This window comes from Oncorhynchus clarkii, chromosome 6 (genome assembly GCF_045791955.1).
Source record: "Oncorhynchus clarkii lewisi isolate Uvic-CL-2024 chromosome 6, UVic_Ocla_1.0, whole genome shotgun sequence".
Taxonomy (NCBI): domain Eukaryota; kingdom Metazoa; phylum Chordata; class Actinopteri; order Salmoniformes; family Salmonidae; genus Oncorhynchus; species Oncorhynchus clarkii.
The window spans coordinates 21,050,070-21,069,254 of NC_092152.1; the positions used below are offsets into that span (position 1 = coordinate 21,050,070).

The 19,185-nt window shown below is 44.2% G+C and overlaps 1 protein-coding gene and 1 pseudogene across 1 annotated transcript; one reads left to right on the forward strand and one right to left on the reverse strand.

Annotated features, from left to right (window-relative positions):
• Window positions 1–116: 116 nt before the first annotated feature.
• LOC139412322 (tetratricopeptide repeat protein 16-like) lies at window positions 117–6,144 on the forward strand. The gene is made up of 11 exons (XM_071159159.1): window positions 117–124; window positions 1,210–1,400; window positions 1,526–1,616; window positions 1,784–1,927; window positions 2,089–2,189; window positions 2,765–2,894; window positions 3,126–3,340; window positions 3,571–3,863; window positions 4,446–4,587; window positions 5,477–5,642; window positions 5,998–6,144. Exons 2-11 carry the CDS (start codon window positions 1,210–1,212, stop codon window positions 6,142–6,144), a joined length of 1,620 nt encoding a protein of 539 aa, XP_071015260.1. The 5' UTR covers window positions 117–124.
• A 5,102-nt stretch (window positions 6,145–11,246) lies between these two features.
• Window positions 11,247–17,539, reverse strand: LOC139412323 (protein myomaker-like; annotated as a pseudogene).
• Between the last annotated feature and the right edge of the window lie 1,646 nt (window positions 17,540–19,185).

Below are 19,185 nucleotides of genomic sequence, written 5' to 3' on the forward strand. Positions count from 1 at the left end.
AAATATGCAAATATCTGCTACAACGCGCCAATAGGATCTCGCTAGCTCGTACATGGCTTTGCCCACATGCTTAATTTTCTGAAACTGTAAACGACACAGATGAACTATTTGGCGTATACCACGGGTATGACAAAACATGTATTTGTACTGCTCTAATTACGTTGGTAACCAGCTTATAATAGCGATAAGGAACCTCAGGGGTTTGTGATATATGGCCAATATACCACACTCGTGCCTTATTGCTTAAAAATCCTCTATCTAGCTCTGACAACAGGCACACTTCTCATTTCAAGTAATTGTTTTTTTATTGCCTAAATGCCACGTGCGTCCACTCCAGTGTATTTGTAACAACCTAACTATTACGAAACGTATATTCGATTAAATACGCCTCATGTCGATTAATCTGACCCGGGTGAAAGTTGATTGTATTCGCTTCGAACCTGGGCGTGTGCCAGGAGCCCCGTTCAATGACCACGGCAAAATTGCCTCAAAACAAAATGTACGTAAAAAAGCACGAGGAGGAATGATAAGGATGCTATTTTCACCTGATTGCCTTTGAAAAAACACTTCATCTGCCTTCTCAATGAAAACTAGTTTGAAAATTAATTCGAACATTTATGTAATACAAAATAGATATTATGTGTTTCTGAGCGGAGCAGATTACTGTTCGATTTGAGAAGGGCGCGACTCCCGCTTTTGCACGCTATTACAGGGGTCCCCGGAGCTCAGCATAATCGAATCAGCCCACTCTCTCCTTGACTGTCATACAAAAATTCCTCACTTCGTGTGCCTATTTTTATGGACCGATTTTGGGCCGAGTAAAATAAATTGCTTCTACTTTGCCTTTCAGGTTAAAGTTCGAAATTCTTCTCAAAACATTACAATTGTAATTATTTATGTAATAAAAGCTTGTGATCAATCAGACAGAATGGGCGTGGTAAATCCACTAGCCGCTCATGCACATGTTGTTCGTTCCCTTGGTTACATGGCGCTCTCAACAGTGACTGAAAGCAAAGAGAGAAAAACAACTGCGGAAACTTTTCGCACTAATAGCTAAGTAGCTAGCTACCCTGTTATATGCAAATACTTTGGTACGTTAGAATTATAAAGTAGGCACTTTTGCGATCCCCTACATTAGCTATGAATGCCAACAAATTGCTAGCTAACGTTAGCTGCATAATATAAGGCATGTCTGTTCCTGCTCTGAAGATGGACCAACAGGTCGACGACGACAGGGTTTTGTTCCCCACTGCTGTGTCGGAGGAAGTGCTCGTGGAGGCGCGGCGTAAACATGCCATCTGCCGGCTCTTTGGGTCCAGCAGCATTTTCCTATCATCTGAAAGCCGGATAGGGGACCGGCCTGATCTCATTAACATTTTAACAAACAAAGCCATTGAACAGTGAGTTTGACATGGCAACAGGTTGATGCAGCTTCTTTGACAATGTATTACTTTGATCACATGTCAATAGGATCTCTGAAGATGAGTTTGCCAAGGGTCACTCACCTATATTTATCAATTTGCAGCTATGAGAATGGAGAAGAGGCAATGGCAGAGTCCCAATTTTCAAAGGCTGTGACATTCTTCACCAAAGCTATCCATCTTCAGCCGAAACAGGTACAGAACCACATAAATTGACATCAAGTACCAAATGATTCTGAATATCTACAGTAACTGCTGTTGGAAGGAGAACAGATGGGAGTGAGGTTGATTGTTTAACTGAAATATAGTTTGATTTGTCTGAAAGAATTGTCTGAAGTTGTCATACGTGTCCTGACTTCCAGACCCAGCTCTATGTGAGCCAGGCGGAGGCCTATTTACAGTTATGTGACTTCCAGTCTGCAGTCGTCAGCTACAGGCATGCCTGCCTCCTGAAGCCTCAGGCTAAGACCTTACACACACGTCTGGCCTTCATCTATTACCTACAGGTGAGAGTGAGGAGGGAGAATGTCCCCCAAAGCGGCCTGCTGTGTGATGCAAACAGGATGATCATTCCTACACAGTCAAGCAAGCATCCAGCCCTATTGAAATACTTCTTGCTTTCACTTGAAAACAGTTTGTAATATATAAAATCGTGTCCACTCCACAGGGCCAATGTTTGTATGATAAGGGCATGTTCCTGGATGCTCTGGAGTCGTTTTCCAAGGCTGCCGAGCTCAAGCCTAGCTGCAGGTCATATCACATGAGGAGGTCAGTGTGAAATACGAGTTATTCACATGGAGAGCTATGTGCATACAAATAATAGATGTATTACTGTTTCCTCTATTTACTAACACTTTCTTTGGCTTTATCCATATGTTATCTGCCTGACGCCTCGTGCATACCGGTTGCATCAAACTGTAAAATTCCGTCAAATTCCGGCAGACGTCCATTCATATAATTGGGAGGCAATCTGCACTGCTGCGACTCATCTGCGGGACTAGGTTGCGGTTTGTGGCACTGCGTGCAGTGTGTCGCATGCGTTGGATTTTTTTAAACTTGTGTGTTGCTTTGCCGCGCGGTGTCAGTAGTAAACCACAGAAGAAGTTGCTAATGTGTGGTGTGAATCTTTTTGCTGTGATGCGGCACTTGGATTGTGAAGACTACGTAAAATGTACCGTACGGCAATAACCTGTGTGGACGCGGCATTAGGAGGTCATGCGAGATCCTTTGACCTCAGCCGTCTCTACAGATAGACAGACACCTTGTACAGCCATGTGATGGTGCTATTCACCTAAGATTTAAAGTGTGAACCACTGAAGTGTCCCCCTTTGTTGCTGTTGTAGCCTGGCATGTCTGACGGCCCTGGGCCGCTATACTGACTGTCTGAGGTTGGTCAGTAACTGGCTGGAGGCAGACTCTCAGACCGCAGATCTGTTCACCCTCAGAGCACGGCTCCACAAACAGCTCAACCAGGTCAGTAGTACACTCTCACACTCCATTACCTCTGTGTTAAACACTGGGCAATATCTGACAATACCATGCTAGAAAGAACAAAGGTGTGGCGATTTCTAGTTTTAACCCTAGGGATAAATAGCTTATGTACTAGCTCAACACGTGACGTCATTGCCACTTTTATCTATATAAATGATCAAAAGTCTAATTTACATGCAATCTAATGTAATGACAGCACAATTCTCTATACAGGTAAAAATGTGCTACCATGATCTGAGGTCCGCTTTGATTCTCAGTCCGTCGTGTCCAGAGGCAGGTGCCCTGCTGGGCCAGCTAGAGGAGGCCAGTGAAAGGGCCAGGCAGCAGGCCGTCAGCAGGGCCCTGGCAGGGGAGCTCACAGAGGCCCTGTCCAAGATCAACACAGCCCTGGAGCATTGCCCTGAGACTGGGCGGCACTACCTCTTCAGGTGTTGATGGCAGAGTATTTTTCAGGTTCTGATACACCAAGCAAGGTGGTTGATTAGGCCTGTGGTTTATCTGATACATGCCTGACCCCATTTTACCATACCGTTCTCTGCTACCACTGAAGAGATATACATCTACATGTACCTGTTAGGAGAAGCTTCTCTGCCAATCTATAGTAAATGAGGATACATACTGTCTATTATCCACTAATATGTAGTATTTTGCACCATAGGGGTATTCTGTACCGCAGGCTGAAAGAGTTTACTGCTGCCATTGAGGACTTGGTCCTGGCTGTGGAGCTGAGTGAGGCTGGAGATGCGGGAGACCAGGGGTCGGAGCTGAGCGGACACACCCAGGAAGACTGTAGGGCCGTGCAGGGAGAGGCCCAGGTCCAGCTGGTGCTCACCTACAACGACTTTGCTGTGCAGTGCTTCTCCCGTAGCTTCTACACAGAGGCAGTTCTGCTGCTCAACAAGGCCATCCAGGAGCAGAAGGAGGAGAGTGGCCTCTATATCAACAGAGGAGGTGAGAAGAAATGAGCGGAGGGGATAATAGAGGAGGGTAAGATCAGGGGGGGGGGGGGGGGGGTTTGGCTGAGGTGAAATTATGTGAGGAAGGCTGTGGGCTCCCTCTTGAAAAAGGTGCAATTGAAGTCTGGCCCAGTGAAATAACAATATTGTGTAACTATAGATGGTGGGCAGGAGTCTCTGAGATCAAAAGAGAATGTGTTTGAAGTGACTGGTGATGTGATTTTATATCTCCTCATACAATTTGAATACGTTAATGCATAAAGTCAGTACCTATATCTATGGCCATGGGAAGATGTTTAGAGGTTGGGGTGCTGAGAATTGTTTTCTCCCTGCGCTGCTGAAGGCTATTTTTGTTCGCTTATACCGGAGTAATAAAGGGCCAGGGCACTAATTTTGTGTATTTAATTATTATTTTTTTTTTTTAAACGGATTATCAGGGGGCGCTGCAGCACCCTCAGCACTCCTACTTTCCGTGGCTATGCCTACATCCATAACATCCAATTTCAGGAATGAGTGCATCTGGGTAGACCGCACACATCACTTCAGATATTTATAAAGGTGGTTGTGGTTTGTGCAGACTGTTTCTTCAAGCAGGATGAGTGGGAGTTTGCCCTGGCTGACTACCAGCAGGCGAAGGAGATCTCTCCTGATGACCAGGTCATTAGGATCCGCCTCGCTGTCATCCACAACACCCTGGGAACACACTGCTACGAGGACCGGTGAGTCTCATCCACAACACCCTGGGAATACACTGCGACCAGGACCGGTGAGTCTCATCCACAACACCCTGGGAATACACTGCGACCAGGACCGGTGAGTCTCATCCACAACACCCTAGAAACACACTGCTACCAGGACCGGTGAGTCTCGTCCACAACACCCTGGGAACACACTGCTACCAGGACCGGTGAGTCTCATCCACAACACCCTGGGAATACACTGCGACCAGGACCGGTGAGTCTCATCCACAACACCCTGGGAATACACTGCGACCAGGACTGGTGAGTCTCATCCACAACACCCTGGGAATACACTGCGACCAGGACCGGTGAGTCTCATCCACACCACCCTGGGAATACACTGCGACCAGGACCGGTGAGTCTCATCCACAACACCCTAGAAACACACTGCTACCAGGACCGGTGAGTCTCGTCCACAACACCCTGGGAACACACTACTACCAGGACCGGTGAATCTCATCCACAACACCCTGGGAACACACTGCTACCAGGACCGGTGAGTCTCATCAACAACACCCTGGGAACACACTGCTACCAGGACCGGTGAGTCTCATCCACAACACCCTGGGAACACACTGCGACCAGGACCGGTGAGTCTCATCCACAACACCCTAGAAACACACTGCTACCAGGACCGGTGAGTCTCGTCCACAACACCCTGGGAACACACTACTACCAGGACCGGTGAATCTCATCCACAACACCCTGGGAACACACTGCTACCAGGACCGGTGAGTCTCATCAACAACACCCTGGGAACACACTGCTACCAGGACCGGTGAGTCTCATCCACAACACCCTGGGAACACACTGCTACCAGGACCGGTGAGTCTATCATCCACACCTCTGTTTCTTGTCTTCACCGCAGGAAGTACCAGGAGGCAGCTGATAAGTTCTCTGAGGCCATCAATTATAACCCTGGAGTTAGCCGGTACTATGAGAACCGAGCCAAAGCCCACAGTAAACTGCCCAACGTTGAGGGGGCCAAGCAGGATGCCATCAGTACCCTCATCCTGGACCCCACTAATGATCAGGCAAGACCCTCAACGCCTATATGTCTCATCCACTCTATCCATAAACTAACCTTGGCCTGTACAAAAACTATGGACCAGATATTCTGAGCTTTTATGGCAAGGGCTTAACGTGACTTTGTCAGGAAATACGAAGGGCCCTAGTTATGCAAGTACAAAGCTCTCACTACTTGTTTCCTATGCAGTTGGGGGGAAACAAAACATGCTTTTTTTTAAATACATGAATGGTTGATTCTTTCTTTTAACCAACGTTTCATTTTATGTAATAAATGTTTTATAAAGGGGTGCGGAACTCCCACGGTGCAGAACTGACTGCTGTAGTAAATCTGTGTGTGTGTGTGTGTGTGTTTGTGTGTAGGTGGTCCCTCTGCTGCTGAGTCTATTCCCAGGCTGCTCCGTGTCAGATGTTTTGTCCAGTGAAACGGCCAGGACGGTCAAAGCCCAGCTGATGGACAGCATCCAGGCCTGCAAACAATCTGCATCCTCCGTGCTAAGGTTAGGCTAGCACTGTTTGTCTGCAACCCCTCCCTGTTACTGCTAAACAGGTCAGAAAGATATATGTCCAATACTTAATCTTCACTTGGTTTAGTTTGCCAGGTACAATATAACCAGTGCAATAGTTCCCAAAGTGCAGAATCCAAGCTAAATTAAGCACACCTCAAGTACTTTAATGTTTTTGACATATTTTGTTTAAAGGGAAGTTGCACAGGTCCAGATGAAGCCTTATCCTGGACTACAAATAAGCTTTTTCAACAGAGAGTCTCAATTGTAAGTGATTTGTAGTCATAGGCTAAATATGGGTGTGTTCACCAGTCCCAAAGTGTACAAACTAACTGTGGTGGATGCTAATTACAGATTTCCTTCATCTGTTTCCCCAGAATGTGCAGTGAGCTTGACAAGATAACCCTGTCGCATGACGCAGACAGCCAGTCTGACAGCCAATCCTCAGAGGACCAGTTCGACCAGGGGGCGGAGCCTCTTAAAGCCTGTGTGGCCCCGCAGGAGGTATACCAGCAGATTGTCAGGATCAACCAGCAGGTACGAGACCAGGAAGACATCCAGACACTGGGACAGACAAACTCATCTAACCTCATCTAATGAGGTCACTCAATAAAGCCCTTCAATTCAAACTCTCTTTTCCATACCTCTTATTCACCAAATCACATAAAACGCTCATGCTTTCCACTCACATTCACCATTGATCAGTATTTGTTTTAGTTGGATCTTCCACCCGTTGAGAGCATCTCTCATACTGACCAAAGGTGCACTTCCTGTGTTGGCTGTGCCAGGTGAAGCGAGCAGTGCGATTGGCCCTCGAATGGCGGCAGCCTCTACATTATGACGGGCCCCGTCTGTCCCCCGGCTGCACAGTGGAACAGGAGCAATCTGCACTGGGCTCAAAGGACAAGCCATACCACTGGAGGAAGTTTGGGGGGTTTGGAGTGAATTCCAAATGAGCAGCAACACTATGGCATTTACTACTGTTCGGTTGACATGGTGGAACTGTTGGTCCACTGTTGCTCTTCAGCCCTCTGAGCTTGAGTGTGGCCATAGTAATGTAGAGGTTGTGATGGTACCATATTGTTCTTAATCCAATAGGTGTCAGTAGAGGCACAATTTTCCATAGTTCCACCTCACCTGTTTGGATTTATTTAATTGATCCATTAATCTAGATTGTCAGGGCACAACGATTTTGTTATGGTATTTTCCTCAAGTTTTTGTATTGTTTATGTCCATAGATTAACAGGCATATGGAGACATGTGAAGGGCGTATGACAAAAGGGAATAGGTGGGGCAGTTCAGTGATATGACAGACATAAAGGATGGAGATACTGTACTGTAGCTCTATTGTGTCGGTTCTATAAGCTTGAGAATTTAGTTGAATGGTAATACCATTGTCTGTTTAGCAATTTTTTTTAACAGTAAATCTTTATTTTTAACAGATTGTTTTGCATTGGAAATTTGTCTGAAAAGTACAGTGCCTTGCGAAAGTATTCGGCCCCCTTGAACTTTGCGACCTTTTGCCACATTTCAGGCTTCAAACATAAAGATATAAAACTGTATTTTTTTGTGAAGAATCAACAACAAGTGGGACACAATCATGAAGTGGAACAACATTTATTGGATATTTCAAACTTTTTTAACAAATCAAAAACTGAAAAATTGGGCGTGCAAAATTATTCAGCCCCCTTAAGTTAATACTTTGTAGCGCCACCTTTTGCTGCGATTACAGCTGTAAGTTGCTTGGGGTATGTCTCTATCAGTTTTGCACATCGAGAGACTGAAATTTTTTCCCATTCCTCCTTGCAAAACAGCTCGAGCTCAGTGAGGTTGGATGGAGAGCATTTGTGAACAGCAGTTTTCAGTTCTTTCCACAGATTCTCGATTGGATTCAGGTCTGGACTTTGACTTGGCCATTCTAACACCTGGATATGTTTATTTTTGAACCATTCCATTGTAGATTTTGCTTTATGTTTTGGATCATTGTCTTGTTGGAAGACAAATCTCCGTCCCAGTCTCAGGTCTTTTGCAGACTCCATCAGGTTTTCTTCCAAAATGGTCCTGTATTTGGCTCCATCCATCTTCCCATCAATTTTAACCATCTTCCCTGTCCCTGCTGAAGAAAAGCAGGCCCAAACCATGATGCTGCCACCACCATGTTTGACAGTGGGGATGGTGTGTTCAGCTGTGTTGCTTTTACGCCAAACATAACGTTTTGCATTGTTGCCAAAAAGTTCAATTTTGGTTTCATCTGACCAGAGCACCTTCTTCCACATGTTTGGTGTGTCTCCCAGGTGGCTTGTGGCAAACTTTAAACAACACTTTTTATGGATATCTTTAAGAAATGGCTTTCTTCTTGCCACTCTTCCATAAAGGCCAGATTTGTGCAATATACGACTGTTGTCCTATGGACAGATTCTCCCACCTCAGCTGTAGATCTCTGCAGTTCATCCAGAGTGATCATGGGCCTCTTGGCTACATCTCTGATCAGTCTTCTCCTTGTATGAGCTGAAAGTTTAGAGGGACGGCCAGGTCTTGGTAGATTTGCAGTGGTCTGATACTCCTTCCATTTCAATATTATCGCTTGCACAGTGCTCCTTGGGATGTTTAAAGCTTGGGAAATCTTTTTGTATCCAAATCCGGCTTTAAACTTGTTCACAACAGTATCTCGGACCTGCCTGGTGTGTTCCTTGTTCTTCATGATGCTCTCTGCGCTTTTAACGGACCTCTGAGACTATCACAGTGCAGGTGCATTTATACGGAGACTTGATTACACACAGGTGGATTGTATTTATCATCATTAGTCATTTAGGTCAACATTGGATCATTCAGAGATCCTCACTGAACTTCTGGAGAGAGTTTGCTGCACTGAAAGTAAAGGGGCTGAATAATTTTGCACGCCCAATTTTTCAGTTTTTGATTTGTTAAAAATGTTTGAAATATCCAATAAATGTCGTTCCACTTCATGATTGTGTCCCACTTGTTGTTGATTCTTCACAAAAAAATACAGTTTTATATCTTTATGTTTGAAGCCTGAAATGTGGCAAAAGGTCGCAAAGTTCAAGGGGGCCGAATACTTTCGCAAGGCACTGTATGTTTTGCCAAATTAAAAGAGATTTATCCAGATTATAGACAATTGTATAGATTGAATTCATACTGGTCCTGTAAATAGATCTAGAGTTTAAAATATTTTATACTTGGCAATAAAGTGGTTTACAGTGTGTAATAGTTGGGGATTGTAGCATATTGTACATGGGAGACTGGAGAGAAGTTGTTGTTTTGAGAGCGAAGCAGCTGCCCCCTCTCTGCACTGTAGTAACATTGAAGGAGAAAGGAGTTGTGACACTCAACCCTGTAGAAAACACCCCAGCAGTAGCTGATCACATGCACTCCATCCATCCATACCAGCTATTTCAATTGCTGAACAAACAATACTTCATTTGGCTTAATTTGTGACCAGAATGAAGGAACAGTACAAAGTCTCCTCAAGCTCCCCTTGCCGGTATAAGAATTTGAAAGCAGTGGCATAGTCACATGCGGAGTGGAACAGCGGAGAAAGTAATATAAAAGTACATGTTCATACACCGTACGCCAGATACCACCCAAATCTTCTCAATGGTGTCTGTCCAATGTTGGTGCAGACGACCACGGAGCCCATGCCCAGACTGATGTCAATCCTCAGATGTGGTGTTGATTTTCAGCCGCTCCATTTGGAGAGCGTGGTCGGGCCGCCGCCTTACAATGTGGTGTCTCAGTGGGGATGGTGCTTGGTGCCTGGTTCAGCTCCCTCAGACAGTGTGTGTGTGTGTGTGTGTGTGGGCTGCAGCCCCTGAACAAAGTGGTCTGGGACAGACAGTGGTCGTAAAGGAGCTGAAAAGTGTTTCACACCCACGTAATAAAAGTTTCAGGTTACTGTCCTGTCAGGAATGGGAAATGCGTCCAGGAGATCCCAGTGGCCGTCAGGTCTTTACCCCAGACAAAAACACCTTTCTCTGGGCACCGGAGCTGGTGGCTTGGCACCCTGTCAAATAATTAATGGTGAACCGGAGAAGTTTCATTCACGTTTGGCTGGAAACTGTTTTGTCTAAGACATTCAGAACACGTTTGAACTCTTTGGGTAGTGTTCGGAGCAGGTGACGTGCAGCTAACGCACGCCACTATGTCGTCCTGAAAGGGAAATGTAGGAGTCTTGCCGTTTTATTATGTGTAGGTCTTTAAGTGGATTAGTGCCACTTCATTTATTTGCCAGTCATGGTGTGTATCAATGGTGATACAAAATGACTCAGATACAGGTAGTTATTTTCCATTCACATGAGGGGTCTTTGCTCAAGGATGCAGAATCAGATCAAATGAAGCATCAACATTTTATTTTCAAATATTTCTTACAAAAAATATTTACGTACGTGATAGTGAAACAGTTAATTACAAATTCCCATTACAATAAATAAGCATTATATAAAGTATAGTTCATCATGGTTAAAGAGAGTGAGGCTGCAAAGTAAGGAAATAAAGTGAAAGTTGCTTGGTCACTCACTTTACTGGAATAAATACCTGCCGCCTCAAAAACATTCTAAAGTTTTGCAGTTAGTTTACAGCCTAGCGTCTGGACCGGATTCCGCTACACTCAAAAGTCTGATGCACCAGATGACATGTTTGGCACCTAGGCGATATATTGAAGCGAGTACAATGTGCTTTCACAATCTTGTAATTTTCATAACCAAATTTAACTGCATATTTCCTTTCTCAGAGAAAGGAGCAGACATTAGGAACGTTTGAAAGACAATTTATTCATCTTGGAGAGATAAAATGTCTGCCGGTTTGTGCTACTCACAAATTTTCCAGTCAGTTTTACTGGCTTGCTTCAGGAACACTCTCCCTGTCAGTCTCCCCGTGTTTTGAAGTAGAGGGCTGATCGCCTGTTTTCTGTACAGGGGGAAGACACCGCCATTATCTTCAGGTCCTTGAGGGCACAGTACAGGGCTTGACCTTTGCAGATATCTGTTTTCCCTGTAACCCTTAATTGTATGACATCTTTCTCTATTTGCTCTCTCTCTCTGGACATCACCAAGACCAATTGACTTATAAAAGTGTATCTGTCTTGTGGGGTCACTTCCAGCCATTCTGTTCTTTGAGCATGCTGATGTTCAGTCCTTTGTGAACAGGTTTAGTGCTGCTGAAGTCCAGTCCTTTCTTAACGGGTGTACTAGGTGGGTTGTACAGAGAGAGAGAGTTGGTGAGCTGCAGGCCCGTGTCCAAGGCCGTTCAGTGGGAATGGTCCAAATGGTTAGAGACGGGGTCTTCTTGTCCCAGGAAAGGGTGGCTGATAGTAAATGACAGTGAGAAAAGTTAGAGCATTGTTTCCCAAACTCGATCCTGGTGACCCCTAGGGGTGAACATTTTGTTTTTGCCCTAGCACTGCACAGCTGATTAGATTAATCAAAGCTTAATGATGTGTTATTTGAATCTGCTGTGTAGTGCTAGAGCAAAAACCAAAACGTGCACCTCTTGGGGTCCCTGGGACCAAGTTTGTGAAACACTGAGAGAAGTGAATAAGAGACAAGTAATATTTTCAGTGCTGAGTTTAGAAACAAAGGTGTCTCTTGGCGCTTACAGCACATTATATCTGACTAGCAATTTAGCAAATATGTTTGTTCAACTGTAGACATGGCAGCTCCGGTACAAGCACCATTGAAGTCACTGAATTATTATCTAAGTCAGGGCTCTCCAACCCTGTTCCTGGAGAGCTAAACCCCAGTTGTAACTCACCTGATTCAGCTTATCAACCAGCTAATTATTAGAATCAGGTGCACTAGATTAGATTTGTGTGTATTAGGTAGTTGTTGTGGAATTGTTAGATTAAATGTTAGATATTGCTGCACTGTTGAATCTAGAAACACAAGCATTTCGCTACACTCACAATTACATCTGCTAACCATGTGTATGTGACTAATAATATTTGATCTGATTTAGATTAGGGTTGGAGTGAAAACCAACTGGACGGTAGCTCTCCAGGAACAGGGTTGGAGAGAACTGATCTAAGTGAAGTATAGGCACAATTCAGCTACTCATTGAACAAGCTGAAATGAACTTGTTCTGTGCTTCCTGCAATATGTTTCCAGCACTGAAACCATGTGCATTGTTGAGGTAAAAAGGATGTAGCAGCTGAGCTTGGCAGGGTGATCTGTCCCTGCATAGCGGTTCATCTTGGGTAGCAGCAACACGAAGGACACAGCCATAGACAGGTGATAGAAACTGTGGACATAGGCATATTCCCACTCGTGTAAAACTAATTCAAATCAATCATTTAAAAAAAAAAACTTTTTGATGTCAATGTGTTCACACTTGTGCAAAGCCGAACACATCTCAACTAGGTTTGACATTTACTCTTGCCTTCATTGTGAATGGAAAGGGGAAGGAGGGAGATTGCGTTGTGATGATACCTGAAAGTAGAAGCGGAGCATCAGAGCCGGAGCATCAGAGTCAGGGCACCGAAGCAGCATCCTGGTCCCACCAGTTGGGTATATACATGTCTCTGGTAGAGGTCCTTTACCTCTTTCATTTTCTGTAACTGAAATATGATACAGTACACAGGATCAGTTTAGAATAACAGGTTCAGTTGAAGACATAATCAATGCAATGTTGCTAGGCAGTATCTAAAAAAACAGATATGAACTTTGGTATACATTTCGCATTGACAAGATTATCTATTAAATTACTGTAAATATGACAAATTTTAGGGCATATTGTTATCAGTGTTTGTCATAGTCATATTATAAGTTGTCTTCAAACAACCCTGACAGTGATTATGAATACTGCTGATCCTATTGGTCCAGAGTAGATCCCATGGTCCTGGTAGATCCCACAGCACAGGTCAACACCCCAAACATGGAAGCTAATATAAAAATATATAGTGTGTGTGTGTGTTTTATGTGTGTAGCAGAGAATGAGAGACAGACACAGCACATTCTTCCAAACAATTGTTCAGTGAGATTGCATGCAGAGCTCACTTGCCCTCTGAACATAGTTTTATGTCACTTAACAACTATAATGGGCCATTACAGTGCTGTTTACATTCACCTATCAGTGTGACCCAGATAGAGATGGCTGTTCCGTACATGATGAAGTACTCCAGGACACTTAATGAAGCATATGATGGAGAGGCCTGGCCCATCACATGCATGGTGAATCTAGGTATGTCATGGTGAATCTAGGTAAATCTAGGTAAGTCATGGTAAATCTAGGTAGGTCATGGTAAATCTAGGTAGGTCATGGTAAATCTAGGTAGGTCATGGTAAATCTAGGTAGGTCATGGTAAATCTAGGTAGGTCATGGTAAATCTAGGTAGGTCAAGGTAGGTCATGGTAAGTTTAGGATTAAACAATTCCCATACATTTTAAGTACCATTGTATTACATAGTAACTTAATTTCTGTCCATTTCAATTCTGACAGGACACAGTGCCATCAACAAATACTGTCTCTGGTAGGTTAGCAGTGATAGAAATGCAACATAAAGGTAGACCCACACTTCAAGTTGTAAACATATGTGCCCCTAATAAATGACACATATCACTGTACATATGACTGTACAATGCATTTTCTTCAGTATTAAAATGATAATCATAACTTTTTCTTAGTATGTATTGTATGGATCAATGTTTTTCCAGAGGCAGTTGTGAAGTAGTGAATATAAATAGTGCATGAATCTAATTGAGTTAATAGAGAGAGTGGTAGAGAGGGTGAGCCCTTTAATTACGGCAGGGTGCTAAATCAGGGTCACAGAGTGTTTCTTGGTAGTCTTATACAAATCTACTTTCAAACAAAAGTACACCCCTCACACACATGATTATGGGCTTAAAATAATAAGACACCTGTACCATGTCAGATATAGAGTTTAAACGTATTCAATTTTGAGTTTACATCCGAATATTACACTTTAAATATATCACAGAACACTGAGATATAACCAAAACGTTTGACATAGAAACACCAGATTTTTGTCTGTTTTTTTAAGTAATGTTTATTAATTATGAAATGATGAAAAATATTAAACACTCTCCCCCATGAGGCCACTCGAGGACAATTTGGTCATTTGATTGCAGAAAAGGGCTACGCCCGTAGAACTAGCTGGTGGTGGTCCTCATCTCTCCTCAATGGTTGCACTTGCCCTGTGGGGCTGATGAGAGAATCCAAAGGGGTGTAGTGTAGTTGGGAACACACCCTCATGCCTCAGATTCCAGGAGGGGATGTAACATTAGCACTCGGCACACGACCAGAACGCCACTCAGGCTTAGCTTGGGGACCCCAGTGGGTGTTCAATGCCACTGGTATCTGGTCTCTGGCCTCCCCATACCAGCCCATTGTACAGCCTTTGGAATTTGTAATGGCCCCTGGAAAGGGGCTGACCCCAGAATTCTGAGGTTAAAGGTCATGGATTGAGCCTGTTGAGAGGGCAATGTGAGAGGAGGGGGAAAGCAAACAAAATGAAAGTGTATCATGCTTACTTTCACCTCAACAGGCCCATACCCCTGCTCTGTCCCTATCTAAACATAGTCATGGACAGTAGTGTGGGAATGTGTCTGCCAGGGACTTCCTGTAAGCATCTGAGAAAACACTGGGCTTCCTTTTGATTAGCTCATAAATAGTTCTGCCTTCTGCCCTCCAGTTCTTTTACAAATAATAAAGAAGATGTTTTAGTTGGTCAACTCTGTGAACGCATAATACTAAAAAAATGTTTTAAAGCTGTGGGAATATATCCAAAGTATATTTGGAAAGTGACTTGGAGATACATTGAGTATACAAAACATTGAGTTGAACCCCCTTTTGCCCTCAGAACAGCCTCAATGTGTTGGGGCATGGACTCTACAAGGTGTCGAAAGCGTTCCACAGGGATGATGGCCCATGTTGACTCCAATGCTTTCCACAGTTTTGTCAAGTTGGCTGGATGTCCTTTGGGTGGTGGACCATTCTTGATACACACAGGAAACTGCTGTGTGAAAAACCCAGCAGCGTTGCAGTTCTTGACACACTCAAACCGGTGGACCTGGCACTTACTACCATACCCCGTTCAAAGGCACTTAAATCTTTTGTCTTGACCGTTCAACCTCTGTCTAAATTGTCTCAAAGCTTAAAAATCCTTCTATAACCTGTCTATAACCTGTCTCCTCCCCACGGATTGAAGTGGATTTAACAGGTTACATCAATAAGGGATCATGGCTTTCACCTGGATTCACCTGGTCAGTCTATCTCATGGAAAGAGCAGGTGTTCCTAATATTTTGTACACTCAGTGTACATACTGTATGAGTATAGAATAGCTGTTAAACTCCCATGTAGAGAATATATCCAGGGCACATGCATGCTTTGTGTGTGTGTATTGGTATGTAGGTATGTAGTGTGTGTGTGTGTGCCTGTCTGTCTATGTGCTTGTCTGTCTATGTGCTTGATGATGTGTAGGTCTGCCAATCTGTCTGGCTGTCTGTCTGTGAGCATGAACGTGTCTGTCTAAAGAGCAGTACCATCTTGAATAAACTTGGGCTGTGAGCCAAGAGGACATCAGAGAATGTTATGACAGCTCCTCTCCTGCTGAAGAGGAGCAGTCACTGTGCTTCTGAGCTCAGAGGAAGTAGGTGAGAGTTTAAAAAGATAAAACTATAACCATTGAAATGGACTGAAATGAATTTATCAGGTACCTCAATAGCTTACATAATTTTAAGAGAAGTGAGGCAGTTTAAAATAAACTGTTAAAGACACCTCAGAAATAAATAGAGCTTAACAATTCAGATAAAATGTGTTATAATTCAGATTTGATTTCAGACATATAAATTATGACTAAAATGAATGTAAATAAAACCTAAAAAATGCCAGTATTGTTAATATCTCAGTTTGGGAATACACATTTTTATTCTAGAATCTCTCTCTCACTGAAAGAGCGTCATTGACTGAAACAGTATATATTTATTTTCCAACATCTGTGGAGGGAAAAAAAACTCTAATGTTTCCTCTTGTCTGTGTGTACTAACCATACTGTCTCCAGACCGTTTCTCCACACAACACCAAACCTCAGGAGTATTGTTAGACCTCTACAACATTTCCTCTGTTTGACGCCTGGTACTTTACACTTTTATAGGAAGGAGAGAGAGAGAAAGAGAGAGAGAGAGAATGTCACTCAACTTGCAGTATATGCAGTTCTCTCTCTATCACCATGTCTATCACCATATATACACTACATGACCATGAGTAAATGGACACCTTCTTGTTGAACATCTCATTCCAAAATCATGGACATTAATATGGAGTTGGTCTCCCTTCACTGCCACAACAGCCTCCACTCTTCTGGGAAGGCTTTCCACTAGATGTTCGACCATTGCTGCAGGGACTTGCTTCCATTCAGCCACAAGAGCATTAGTGAGGTCAGGCACTGATGTTGGGTAATTAGGCCTGGCTCGCAGTCGACTTTCCATTTCATCCCAAAGGTGTTCGATGGGGTTGAGGTCAGGGCTCTGTGCAGGCCAGAGCCCTGACCGATCTCAACAAACCATTTCTGTATGGACGTTACTTTGTGCATGGGGGCATTGTCATGCTGAAACAGGAAAAGGCCTTCCCCAAAATGTTGCCACAAAGTTGAAGCACAGAATCATCTAGAATGTCATTGCATGCTGTAGCATTAAGATTTTCCTTCACTGGAACTAAAGGGCCTAGCCCGAACCATGAAAAAAAGCCCCAGACCATAATTCCTCCTCCACCAAACTTTACATTTGGCACTATGCATTGGGGTAAGTAGTGTTGTCCTGGCATCCGCCAAACCCAGATTTGTCCGTCAGACTGCCAAATGGTGATGCGTGATTCATCCCTCCACAGAACGCGTTTCCACTGCTCTCGAGTCCAATGGTGGCAAGCACTCCAGCCGACGCTTGGCATTGCGTATGGTGAACTTAGGCTTGTGTGCAGCTGCTCGGCCAAGGAAACCCATTTCATGAAGCCCCCGACGAACAGTTATTGTGCTAACGTTGCTTCCAGAGGCAGTTTGAAACTCGGTAGTGAGTGTAGCAAATGAGGACAGACAATTTTTACACACTACGCGCTTCAGCACTCGGTGGTCCCCTTCTGTGAGCTTGTGTGGCCTACCACTTTGCGGCTGAGCCGTTGTTGCTCTTAGACGTTTCCACTTCACAATAACAGCACTTACAGTTGATCGGGGCAGCTCTAGCAGTGCAGAAGTTTGACGAACTGACTTGTTGGGAATGATGCCACATTGAAAGTCACAGAGCTCTTTAGTAAGGCCATTCTACTGCCAATGATTGTCTATGGAGATTGCATGTCTGTGTGCTCGATTTTTTTACACCTGTCAGCAACGGGTGTGGCTGAAATAGCCAAATCCACTAATATGAAGGGTTGTCCACATACTTTTGTATATATAGATTATCTGTGTGATTGTATGGAGCATGTGATTGAAGCCTAGCAGTGTAGCTTAGTAGAGGAATCCTAATGCACATAGCAGACACAGAGGCAGCGTAGCAAAGAGAACATGTGGGCAGGCATGGTGGTCCTCCCAGTCCCAGTCTCTCACTCTCTCTCTGTGCTGCTCAAGACATTCTAGACTCAACCTCTCTTACTTTCTCCATCGTCTTTCTCTTTTTCGTTCACTCTCTTCGTATCTGTAACTTTGATATGTATAATGCTTTCTAATTGAAATGTTTGTTTATGTATAGGGCCTTAGATATTCTGGATCCACCTCAGTGATAGGTAGGGTCCTGCTCTGAAACTCATCACGAACTACTTCCTGGTGTGTTCTCTCGACATTGAAACAAGCACACAGGGCAAGATATCAGCGCCTGAAGAGGAAATGGGAGAAAGGATGTTCAGGGAACTGAGAAGATGAGGGGAAGGGGTGATGGTAGGGTAGGTTGGGGGTTTAGGGGAGGGGGTAGGGGAGGGGGTAGGGGGGGGGGGGTGTCCCACTGTTGGAAACAGCAACATCCTCCTCTGTCTGACCTGCGAGTGGAGTGGAGCGAAGTGGAGTAGAGGGCGAGAGCAGAGAGAGAGTTGAGCTGCCAGGCTTGCGCTGGCCTGTCAATAGGACAGAGTCCCCATCACATACAGCAGCAGCAGAGGCAGACCCCAGTGCTTGGCACCGTTTGGGAGCCTCCTGTTTGTAGGCGTTCCTCACTCCCTACTGCCACTCTCTTCCTGCTGCTGGGAGGAGAAGGGGGTGGAAGGGGTGAGGGAGGGAGGGGAAGAGGGATGCAAAGCACACACCTTACCTCTCTCCCTCTCTCTCCCTCTGCGCACACATCTCCACAGCAGCACCACCACCACACCACCCACTCTGACCCGGCATCACACAACTCGGCGGCCCCTGGACTGCAGCTAGGTGAGTGGGTAAATATTTGCACTCCTCCAGCCTGTCTGTGTGTAAAAGTGTGTGTATATTAATGTGTGTGTGTCTACCGTGAAGTATGTTTTGTGATGTGGTAGTCGAGCCAATGAGACTTGTCTCCTGTTCCTGGCCTAAACAAATGTGTGTGTGTGTGTGTGTGTGTATGGTTGTGAATGCATGTGTGGTTGTTAATGCATGTGTGGTTGTGAATGTGTGTGTATTGATGGAGAGCTCTCTACTGCTGTGGGAGAGACTGATGAGGGGGAGGCTCTTTTTCATGCTAATTCAAGTTCTGAAACTGCCCAATGAAAAAGTGATTTGAACAATAAACTATATAATGTGTTATTGCATACTAAATGCATTAGTTTTGATGATGTCTTAGGTATTCTGTTAAGCGTGTGAAGATGATCAAATCTAGTTCTCATCAACTGCAGAAGAATTAGGATCTTTAGTAGAAAACTACACAAATTATTACTCAATGATTGTGGATCAATATTGTGAAAAGCACCAGTCTAAGATAGTCAGTGTACATTCTGTAATGATTATTTCTTAAACAATAGTGAAATTAAGTAAATTGCTTGGAGTTAAGAATTTTGCACTTTCTTACATTAAAAATGTTAGTCATTTAGCAGACGCTCTTGTCCAGAGCGACTTACAGTTAGTGCATTCAT